Here is a 12,324-nt window from a genome sequence, read left to right on the forward strand (position 1 = left end):
TCATGCATTTTTAAATTTGAATTTCCTTGCTCCACCTTCGACTTGCTCTTAGCATCTTTGCAGTTCGTGGCTAAACCCCCATTTTTGTTGCAGTGGCGACAAACAGCATCAAAGCATTTGCAATGATCCACGTAATGTGTCCCTCAACAACTGACACATTCTATTGCTTTCGCCTTTCTTCTTGCTGCCTCTTTCTTTACTTGATGCAGTGTCCCCTCCTGCGCCCCACCATTAGTCTTCTGGATATCTTTTGCATTGCAGCCATTTCGAGGCACTGATAAATTTCTGGGGTCCTCTTGAAAGTCAACGTGGCTTCACCCAATAACTGATGCTGGCTCGGTGTGGGTGAGGCCGGGTCATTGGGGTTGATGAGGAATAACTCCGGATCTGTTCAGATGACCAGATGTGTATTACAGAGCCTCGCTAGAATGATATTGTAAATTTAGTGTTAAATTGAAGCGACCCATCAGGGAGAATGAATTTGTGCTTTGGGATTTTTTTTTTTAACAAAATCAGACACACTGGAAATCTGAGTTGTTCTACGAGATTAAGAGTGAAACGGGTAACTGCATTTTACATTGCTGGTTTTAAACCTTGGTTGTAAATTATTGCTGTTGAATAACTTCCAATTCTAATTTGAAGAAATTAAATGTCTGAATCACTTTTCCATTTCCATATCGGAGAAAGGAGAGGACAATAGCTGAGTTTGATTAGGTGTACAGGTATAGGGACTCAGACACTGACACATCCACACGAGTGGGGAATATGGAGCCACGTGCATTTGTATAGCACCTTTAACGTAGCAAAACATCCCAAGACACTCAACAAGAGAACAATTCAGTGGGAAAACAAATACATAAAACATTCGAAGGGATAGCTGGGCAGGTGACTAATTTTTGTCAGATTGTTAATCCTTTTCAGGTGAATCTGAGAAGAGGGAAAAGTAAAGCAGCCGAGAGGCTTCGGGAGGGAATTCCGGAGCTCAGTAATTGGTCTGGATTGTGGACAAATTATCCTCAAGATACACAACGTGTCAGACTGGGCAAGGTAGAGATGTCGCTGGCTTCTGGGGCTGCTGTAGGCTGCATGAATAGGAAGAGAGGGGCCATGGAGAGATTGAAAAGCTAGTTTGAGCATTTTAAAATTGAGCTGTTGTCAGGCTGTGAGACAGTGAGAGTTGGTGAACACAGGTGAATGAACTGAGACGTGGTGTGAGTTAGCCAGGATTCAGGAAGCAGAGTTTCAGAGCAGTGAGAATGTAGAGCTGGATATCAGCAGTTTGCATGTTGAACCTGCTGCCAGGTTACCGAGGGGCAGCATGTTGATGAGAAATACAAGAGGGCCAATGATAGAGATAATGGTGTGGGAGTGGCAAGAGAAAGCAATGTCACTGATTCTCTGGATGTAAAGTAATAGATCAGAATTGAACCAGGGGCCTTTGATGCATTTCCACTCAGCTGCACGACAAGAGGGAGGAGTTGGACAAGGATAACATGGTCAAGCACGTTAAAGGTTGCAGATGGGTGAATGAAGATACTTCACTGACTTTTGTCAGAGTCGGATAGGATAGTATTTGTGATTTCAAGAGCAGTGGCAGGTTCAAACTTGGCTGCAAGGTGCTCCTGCAAAAATGGTCATGGATTTGGGAGGTAACAACATTTTCAATGACTTTGGAGAGCAAAGTGGAAACTGGAAATTGGGTATCGGATTGAAAGGGAAAAGGATTTTTCAACGGACGTGATGATGGCAACTGATACTTTGTGAAACAACTGTTACTAATATCACAGTAACATATCTGAGACTGTAATATTCTGAAATATATCTTGCATATTAGTCAAGATCTCAACGCCCTGCTTCTGATTTCAATACTTACATCTGATCCTGACATTGATATTATCCTCATTACAGAGTCTCAGAATCAGGCAAGGCCTGTCAATATCATGGCTGAAGGTTCAAACAGGAGAGAATATACAGCAGCTTCATCAAAAATGAGAATGGACACAGGTAGGATCACAAAACTACAAATATAATTTCTATCCTGTCTACAGCTCAAACAGGAAGAGGGAACAGGACAGGGACTGAGTGGAAAGTGGGGGAGAGTGACCATTTAGAGTAGGATTATCCAAGCTTCGGACCGAGGGGGCCGGGTGTGACCCGCAAAGCTCCTCTACGCGGCACCGGAGACAGTTTCTAAATTGTTGTAAAACAGCTGAGTTTCAATTCAGGATTCTGCTTGGAGCTGATCCTCCAATCAGAGGTAATTTCTCTCTCCCATTGCTGCTGATTTGTCGACTATTGACTGTGAATGAGAGAAACAAACCACGATTGGGGGCACAGTGAACACTGTGCTGAAGGCTGGTGTGAGAAAAGCAAAAGCATCTCTGGGTGGGACAAACTGCAGTGGGGCTGGATCTCCCCAACATTCGCTGCGAATAGAGCGATTAGTGAGTGGGAGTGAGGCACTGAGTGGAGGGGTGTGGGGTGGGGGATGTGTGGGAGTGAGCGACTGAGGGGGGGATGTGTGGGGGTGCGTGGGCGAGGCAGTAAGGGGCTTGGGTGTGTCCATGGGTGAGGGGCACTTGGGGCTCGGTGGGTGGGACTGCAGGGAGAGGGCCTGACAGTTGGGACTGCAGTGGGAGGGCTGTGCGAGTGGGATGTGGGGTGGGGATCAGAGGCTTGGTGGGTGGGAGTGCAGTGGCGGGTGCTGCGTGTGTGGGACTGTGGGTGGGGGGAGGGTCAGGGTCTGGTTGGGTGGAACTGCAAGGGGTGGCTGCGTGGGTGTTTGGGATTGCGGGGTGGGACTGGGGCATGGGGCTGGGTGGGTGGTGCTGTGGGAGTGGGCAGGGTGGGTGGGGCTGGATGGGTGGTGCTGTGGGTGAGAGGGACTGGTGGGTGCTTACCACTTAGCATCCCATGAATGCGTATAGTCTTCTTTGTATTATATGGGGAAGGACTGCTTCAGTATTGGAATAGTTATGAGATCAAATGAACATTGTGCAATCAGTCAGCATCCCCACTTCTGGCCTTCTGATGAAAGGAAGTCTTTAATGAAGCAAATGAAAATGTTTGGGCCTCGCACATCACTGAAGAACTCTTGGAGCTGAGATGGTTGGCGCCCAACCACCACAACAATTGTTGTTAGGTGTGACTCCAGCCGGTGGAAAGATTTCCCTGATTCCCACTGATTTCAGTTCTACCCGGACTCCCTAATGTCACAATTGGTCAAATATTCCCGTGATGTCAAAGACAGTTAGATCAGCTCACATCTCGCATAACTTACAGAAGAGAGTTCCTGTGTGGGAAATCTTCTCCTAATTTCACTCTTGAAAGTCAATCTCTGGAATTCTCTGCTCCAAAGGTGGATGGAGACTGGATCATGCGAAATATTTAAAGCAGAGGTAGATAAATATTTGATCGATGGATGAATGCAGGGCAATGGGGAAATGGCACAGGAAAGGAGTTGAGGCCGGCATCGATTCGCGATGATTGTACTGAATGGCGGGGCAGGCTTGAAGGAACTGGTGGCCTACTCATGCTTTCATTTCTTGTGGGTTTTCATGTTGTGCAAGGGCGCCTTATTTTAACTATGCCGCCTCGTACTCGAGCCTAAATCGAGGCGGAATCCTACATTAAGGCGGTGTAGGCTGAAAATTTAAGTGTCTGCCTTCATGTGACAGGGAATTTTCTGAACAATGTAAGGGTCACAGGACCATAAAGTGGGTTAGGGCAAGACTTAAGCTGCCATCAAGAAGGATGTCCTGGCTCTGAGTTATCCAGCTGATCAAATAGCATGCAGCATTTGTGCTATACAATGCCAAGGAATGATGATTTCTAACAAGAGAGAATCTAACCATCTGCGGCTGACAGTCAGTTCAGCATTACCATCACTGAATTGGCCATTCCTGACATTCTGGAGATTGTTTTTGACCAGGGTAATCAAACATCCAGATTTTCTGCACTGTCCTATTTTTGAGCCCTGGATCTCTGGGTTGTCTCCTGCCAGGATGCTTGTTGTCCTGAAATTTTGTGTTTCCAATTCTGCACATGCGCTGTGTGTATTCGCAAAGGCACAGCCTTTCTGGCTCTGACCCGTCACGAAGCAACCTGCTGCAAACTCCTCTGCCCCAGCAGTTACATGCTTGGTAGCCGCTCACCTGCCCATTCCAATGCCAGAGGTATTTCCTTACCTAACAGTTGTTCACCGTGACTTTGACCTGAAACAGAACTGGATTAGCCATGTCAATACAGGAGCACGTCAGATGCGAGGCATTCTTTGGAGAGTAAGTCATCTCCTGTCTCCCCAATGTCTACAATGTACAAGGCACAAATGGAAAATTTGCAATTTGTCTACTGTGGTTCCATGAACACTCAAAGCTCTACATCACCCAGGACAAAGTAGCTCAATTGATTGACACCACCCATCCACCACCTCATTCTCTTTGCCACCGATGAAAGTGATAGCAATATGCATCATTTACAGGATGCATTTCAGCACCTTACCAAGGCTCTTTCAACAACACTTTCCAAACCCGAGACCTCTGCCACCCTAGAAGGCCAAGGGCAGCAGATACATGGGGATACCATCATCTGTAAGTTGCCCTTTAATCCACACACCATTCTTACTTGAACAATATTGCTGCTTCACTTTTCCTGTATAGAAGTCTTGGTGTTCCCTTCCCAGCAGTACTGAGTGTATACGCACCATGCAAATTGCAGCAGTTCAGAATGGTGTCTCAGCAGCTTTCTAATAACAATTAAGGATTCACAACAAATCCCGGCCTTGCCTGGAACCCTCACACCCACTGACCAATGTAAAAAATGTTGATTTTATATTTGAAATTGATGGACTCTTGTTAACCAAGGGTGAGAATGGATTTAGGACAAAGGTGATTATAGTCAGGTCAAATATGCTTTCACTGAATGTTTGTGTTCCCAGAAGGTGTTTGATAATGTGGCTCACAGGAGGCTTTAGTTGCTCTCTGTAAAGGGAAGTGTAACAACATTAACAGGAATTCATTGACAGAAATGTGTTTATTTTACTCCATTTGTGTTTACAGATCCAAACTCCACAATTCCTCAGTTCCTGACAAAGTGTGATGATTATCAACTGTTCAAATTGACAAAATTCTACCGGGACAGACTAGAACAGGCAATGGAAGGAGGAGTGGATGGAGTCAGCTTATCGTTAACGTATGAGAGGATTTTCACTGGACAGGAGCATCGGGTAAGAGGGAGGGACCCAGGATAGAACAAAGAACAGTACAGCACAGGAATAGACCCTTCGGCCCTCCAAGCCTGCGCAGACCATGATGCCTGCCTAAACTAAAACCATATGCACTTACAGAGTCCGTATCCTTCCATTCCCATCCAATTCATGTTTTCATCCAGATGGCCTTTAAATGCCGCTTTCGTACCTCCTCCCATCACCGCCCCACCCCCTGGGCAGCACGTTCCAGACATTCACCACCATCTGTGTAAAAAAAAACTTCCCTCGCACATCTACTCTGAACATCTCCCTATACACCTTAATCCGGTGTCCCAAGTACTTGACTTTTCGACCTGAGGAAAGAGCATCTGACTATACACTCTGTCAATGCCACTCATAATCTTGTAAACTTCGATCAGGTCACTCGTCAACCTCTGTCATGCCAATGAGAGCAAACCGGGTTCATAGCTAATACCCTCCAGACCAGGCAACATCCTGGTAAACCTCTTCTCTACCCTCTCCAACACATCCACATCCTTCTGGTACTTTGGTGATCAGAATTATACACAATATTCTAAATGAGGCCTAACTGAGGTTCTGTACAGCTGCAGCATGACCTGTCAATTTCTAAACTCAATGCCCTGACTGATGAAGGCAAGCATGCCGTATGCTTCTTGACTACGTTGCCACTTTAAGTGATCGGTGGACATGTTCGCCCAGATCTCTCTCCCTGTCAATACTCCTAAGGATTCTACCATTTACTAAATATTTCCTACATGCTGTATCTTCCAAAATGCATTACCTCATATTTGTCCGGAATAAACTCCATCTGCCATTTCTCCACCCAAGTCTCCAACCGGTCTATATTCATAGAATGATTTATAGAATCCCTGCAATACAGAAGGAGGCCAATCGGCCTATTGAGTCTGGACCGACCACAATCCCACCCAGGCCTTATTCCCGTAACCCCATATGTTTACTTTGCTATTCCCCCTGACACTCGGGTCAATTTTAGCATGGCCAATCAACCTAACCCGCACAACGTTGGACTGTGGGAGGAAACTGGAGCACCCGGAGGAAACCCACGCAGACACAGGGACGAAGTGAAAACTCCACACAGACAGTGACCCAGGCCAGAATCGAACCTGGCTCCCTGGCGCTGTGAGGCAGCAGCAATATTCTATTTTAAATGAGTTAATGAATTTGAAACTTTCCTTTGTAAACTCCAGTCTGAAATTCTCCATTGCTCTGACTCTGCACAGCCACATCTTCAGATTCCCACTTGCAGCTGAACATGTTTATCTCTCAACTATCTAACTCACCAATCCTCCTTACTGAGCTTTTATGCCAGAAATAAATTGACAAAGAACATTCTGTTTCTGACACTTGAGTTAAAGAGTAGAAATGATTAAATGATTAGATTTTTCACCATTATTATTGCTTCATTCTCCTGACATAAATCAAGAGTCGGTGTTTGGGTTAGTCAAAAGTTTATTCATTAGCTAATTTTCATTTTAGGATTTCCATTCTTCTATTTAAATAACGTAATAATCAGAAGCATCCTATCCTTGCTCCCTGAGTTCTTACTCGCCACTGTTTTATTTACATACAGAGAACAGGAGTGGGCTGTTCCACTCCTCTGTTTAACATCATTGTGGCCGATTTCATAGTGAGTTCAAATCTGCATCTTGCCGATCCCTTATAAACTATCACCCCCTTGTTTACCAAGTGTCCATCTACCTCCGTCTTAGAATTAGTCCATGGCCTTTTCAGGAAGAGAGTTCCAAAGACTTATGACCTCCTCAGAGAAACAAACTACCTCATCACCTCCGGATTTCGGAGTAAATCACAAAGTGATGCAGCAGGAATTGAGAGAAAGAAATGGATCATATTGTCAATCAGAAACCAACCAGATGTCATGTTGGACTCTGAAGGGCAGACAACTAATTACATTAAAATACTGCAGATTCTCAGTGATCCCTCACTCTCCTTGAAATATATTTTTGATTCGAGTTTAGTTGATTCTCATTTCTTAATCGTTAATGACTGGAATGAGATGTGAAGAGAATTTTCAGACCATGTTTATTGTGGATCAGGACCCGGCCCAGTGACTGATTTCTGAGCTGAAAACAACTGGGAAATCCCATCACTGAGCAGATTCCATCTCATTCTCAGTGTTTACCTTTCACTCTGCGTCTCATTATTCTTCATCACTATTCTTCATAGAAAGTCACTGAGCTCGTGGATAAGGGAAACCGGGCGGACAGTTCCAAACTTCTTCTCAATCTGGTGATGGAAAAAGGATCTCGGGCTCGAAGGGTGATGTGGGAATCCTTTGTCAGAATGCGTCACGGAGTCCCAAAGCTGGATAAAATACTGAAAGAAATACAGGAGCTTGGTACGGTAAAATCACAGTGAATTCATATTCACATTTAAACACTGCCGATATCATTGATTTGATTTCATGAATTATTTAAACAGGTTCTGATGCATTCGATGAGATGAACTTTGCACAAGATTTATCTGAATTGCCCAGTCACCTGAAAGGTAAGAGAGGAAATTGAGATTGTAAACCATTTCACTTCTGAGAATCAGAATGATTAATTACCGCCTTTCTTTAGGAGGTAGTCAAAAACCTGAGAATCAGAAAGATAAAGGCTGGGGTAACAGGGCTGAACATGATTGGGGTTTGTCATTGATCCTCAACTATGCAGAGATTCAAATTACAATTCATAGCATTTTTCTTGCATTCTGTTAATGTGTTGCCATTGCATCTTTTCACTTAATCAGCTGCTCATTTCTAGTATTTCTGATGTCTTATACACTTCACAGAATCCTGCTACAATATGAATCTCATACAAACCTATGTGTGTGCATGAACGGTCTGGATGGCAGTGAAGAGTAGAGCCTTGCTCCAGAAGTTAAGGTTTGTCTACACTGGGGTGGCACGGTGACAAAGTGGTTAGCTCTGCTGCCTCAGAGTGCCAGGGACCTGGGTTCAATTCCGGCCTCGGGCGACAGTCTGTGTGGAGTTTACACGTTCTCCACGTGTCTGTGTCGAACACCTTTGGGTCCTCCGGTTTTCTCTCTCAGTCCACAGATGCGCAGGTTAGGTGGATTGGCCGTAGTTAATGTGTCGCGTTCCGGGGATAGGGAGGGAGGGATACGTAGGCCTTGGTAAGATGCATTATTGGAGAGTCGGTGCAGACTTGATCGGCCGAATTCTGCACTGATGGGATTCTATGGTTCCATGGAAATCATTCGAAACAAACACAAACCAAAATACTGAGCAAGAAAATCCCAGAAGGTCAATCAAACAAAGATAACAAGGGTTCAGGCATCATGGCGAATGATATCTTCCACTGGTGCCTCCCAGTCCAAATTCTGCCACGAACAATAACCATGCAATCTTCTTGTAGCAGCAAAAATAGAAACGCCTCGAGTTTAAATGGAAAAATGCTGTGTTTAATATTCCCCTCGAATCCCTCAGCTGACTGTATCCAATCGTGTAGATCACGTTGCCCCATTGTTCCTCATGTGCACTTCTCTTCCACATGATGCAGTCTCTGTGCCAGAGAGGATTCGACTGGCTCCCTCTTTAGAGTCGCCACAGCAACTCGAAACACCTTACAGAGGCTCATAGTTCTCTGGAGATAATGAAACGCTGAACATCCACTCTATTCCTGCATTTACATAATTCAAACATGTGCTATCTGATCCCACACAATTTGATGACTGGAATCATCTATCAATAGTAATTCTGCACGCACTCAGATATTGACTCGACCTCTTTCAATTAGAGTTTGTATCAGTACTTCAAAATAAATAAACCATGGTCCTTGATGTTTTCCATGTCGCTGAGCTTCTCAAAGCTGTTAATCATTTTTGTAGCTTGCTTCTGTGAGTTTTTGACTCTATGTTGGGGGGTAACTACAGCTGTGCACACTATCCAGTTGTGATGTGAGCAGGAAAGTGTGCAGGCAAAATCATGTCGTAGAAATATCGAAAGTAGGAGCAGGAGTAGATCATTCGGCCCTTCGAACCTGCTTATATAGACGATCTGGAGGAGGGGACTGAGTGTAGGGTAACAAGGTTTGCAGACGACACAAAGATAAGTGGAAAATTGAATCATGTGGAGGGCGTAGAAGGTCTGCAGAGAGATTTGGACAGGCTGAGTGAGTGGGCGAGGATCTGGCAGATGGAGTATAATGTTAACAAATGCGAGGTTATTCAATTTGGAAGAAATAATAGCAATTCGGATTATTATCTAAATGGAAAGAAATTACAACATGCTGCTGTGCAGAGGGACCTGGGGGTCCTTGTGCATGAGACGCAAAAACCCAGTCTGCAGGTACAACAGGTGATCGAGAAGGCAAATGGGATGTTGGCCTATATCGCAAGGGGGATAGAATATAAAAGCAGAGATGTCTTGCTGCATCTGTACAGGCCATTGGTGAGGCCGCAGCTGGAATACTGTGTGCAGTATTGGTCCCCTTATTTGCGGAAGGATATATTGGCCATGGAGGGAGTGCAGAGAAGGTTCACCAGGTTGATACCAGAGATGAGGGGTGTTGATTATGAGGAGAGACTCAGCAGATGGGGTTTGTATTCATTAGAAATTAGAAGGCTGAGGGGGTTCTTATAGAGACCTATAAGATAATGAAGGGGCTGGATAGGGTAGAGATGGAGAGATTCTTTCCACTTAGAAAGGAAACTAGAACTAGAGGGCACTGCCTCAAAATAAAGGGGGGGTCAGTTTAGGAAAGAGTTGAGGAGGAACTTCTTCGCTCAGAGGGTGGTGAATCTCTGGAATTCTCTGCCCACTGAAGTGGTGGAGGCTACCTCGTTGAATATGTTTAAATCACGGATAGATGGATTCCTGATCGGTAAGGGAATTAGGGGTTATAGGGATCAGGTGGGTAAGTGGAACTGATCCACTTCTGATCAGCCATGATCTTATTGAATGGTGGGGCAGGCTCGAGGGGCTTGATGGCCTACTCCTGCTCCTATTTCTTATGTTCTTATGTTCTTATGTTCTTTACCATTCATTATGATCATGGTTGAACATTCAACTCATTAGCCTTATCCCTGCAAATTGTTTGAGCCCTTTAGCTCCTGGAGGTACAGCTAAGTCCTTCTTGAAAACATACAATGTTTTAGCTTCAATTGTTTTTTGTAGTAGCCAATTTCATACGGTCATGACTCTTTGCATTTCTCTGCATTTCAGTCCAAAATAGTGTACCCTGTGACCTCAGACTGCGATCCCATTTCTGGAATTCCCCGCCATCGGGTACATACTACCTACATCCATCCTGTCTAGCCCTGTTAGAATTTAGGTTGCTATGAAATCCCCCCCCTTATTCTTCTGAACTCCAGTGAATATAATCCTGATTGACTCAATCTTTCTTCATACATCAGTCCTGCCATCCCAGGAATCAGCCTGGTATACCTTCTCTGTACCCTGGGATGGGCGGCGGTCGGTGGGGGCGGGGCCGGGGCAGCGGGCGTGGGGAACTCCCAGGAATCAGCCTGGTATACCTTCTCTGCACCCCCATTATAGCAAGAACAACCTTCCTCAGATAAGGAGTCCAAAATTGCATGTAATATCCAGGTGTAATCTCACAAAGTCCCTGTAGTTGCAACAAGACATCGCTGCTCCTGTACTCGAATCCTCTTGGCATGAAGCCCAACACACCACTTGCCTTTTTTACTGCCTTCTGCACCAGCATGTTTACCTTCTGTGACTGGTGTGCGATGACAGCCGGGTCTCGTTGCACATCTCCCTTAATCTATAGCCATTCAGAAAGTAATCAGCCTTCCAGTTTTTTGCGACCAAAGTGGCTAAGTTCACACCGCATCTACCATGCATTTCCCTACTTAATCAGCTTCTCCATATTACATGGAAGCATCTCTGCATCCTTCACACAGCTCACCCACCCGCCCAGTTTTGTGTAGTCTGCACATTTGGAGATATTAGATTTAGTTCCCTCATCTAAATCATTAATATATATCATGAAAAAGTGATGTTGTAGTAATTGGTATCAGCCTTTTAATTGATCACAACTTTATCTTTCAAGGAACTAGACCAAGTTACGGAGTTCTCTTAAACAACTGTTTTAATCATCGACGTAGTGAAGTCTCTGGAAAGTCACAGGTCACAGTCTGTAACGAGCCAGAATACAGAATTCCTAAATACAGAAGCAATTATAGCCTCAAATTCAATTGCAGGTAATTAGCATACACCAATCACATTTTAGGAGTTACCTCAGTCCGCTCAGTTATTGATTGAGCTCATATCATTCAGATATTAAAACCAATCACAGTCCCCTTAAGCTACTCGTCTTGGTGCTTATCTGTGAAAACTTTTATAAGAACTTTTTTTTCATCGCAGCTTGGGTGACATTAACCATTTCATTGGTCTCCCAGCACCGATCCGTGCGGTATCCCAATAGTCACAGTCTGCTATTTGGAAAAAGAACCAGTTATTGCTACTCTGTTTCCTGCCTGCCAGCTTATTTCCTGTCCATCGTAATACACTGCTCCCAAATCAATGTATTGAGTTTTACAGGCTCATCTCTTACCTGGGACCGTGTCAAAAGCCTTCTGAAAGTCCAAATAAATCACAAACATTTACTCACCTTCGTCACCTCTGCTAGTTGCTTCCTGGAAAAAATTCAAGTAGATTTGTCGAGCAAGACTTCCATTTCATATATCCATGCTGACTGTCCAATCCTGCCACTGTCTTCAAGTGCTATTAATGAACTATAGCATTTTCCCCACTACCAATAGAATGTTCCAGAAAACTATTCCGTATACAATCCAGGAACTCCTACTCGACGTTATTGTGTTTGATTTCACTTGGCCAGTCTATATGGAGATTAAAATCACCCACAATTACTGATGTTCCTTCAGCACATGCGTCACTAATTTCCTTTTAAATACCATCCCCAACCTCACCACTACAGTTTGTGGGTCTATCTACAACCCCCATTAAAGTTTTCATAAGTTCATAAGATATAGGAGCAGAGTTAGGCCATTCCGCCCATCCAGTAGACTCTAACGTTCCATCATGACTGATATGCTCCTTATCCTCATTTTCGTGCCTCCTTCCCATAATC

At 44.5% G+C, this 12,324-nt stretch overlaps 2 protein-coding genes across 2 annotated transcripts in view; one reads left to right on the forward strand and one right to left on the reverse strand.

Annotated features, from left to right (window-relative positions):
* Positions 1–12,324, reverse strand: part of LOC144482119 (NACHT, LRR and PYD domains-containing protein 3-like) — a 456,525-nt gene that overhangs the window by 83,586 nt on the left and 360,615 nt on the right. The window lies entirely within an intron of this gene.
* The window catches only part of LOC144482118 (NACHT, LRR and PYD domains-containing protein 3-like), a 60,708-nt gene that overhangs the window by 37,399 nt on the left and 10,985 nt on the right, over positions 1–12,324 (forward strand). The window contains exons 4-7 of the mRNA XM_078201349.1: positions 922–1,047; positions 5,024–5,224; positions 7,433–7,604; positions 7,688–7,753. Of these exons, the coding sequence (XP_078057475.1) occupies positions 922–1,047; positions 5,024–5,224; positions 7,433–7,604; positions 7,688–7,753 (565 nt within the window). The remainder of the gene's footprint in view (positions 1–921; positions 1,048–5,023; positions 5,225–7,432; positions 7,605–7,687; positions 7,754–12,324) is intronic.

Source organism: Mustelus asterias, assembly GCF_964213995.1.
Source record: "Mustelus asterias chromosome 26 unlocalized genomic scaffold, sMusAst1.hap1.1 SUPER_26_unloc_2, whole genome shotgun sequence".
Lineage (NCBI taxonomy): Eukaryota > Metazoa > Chordata > Chondrichthyes > Carcharhiniformes > Triakidae > Mustelus > Mustelus asterias.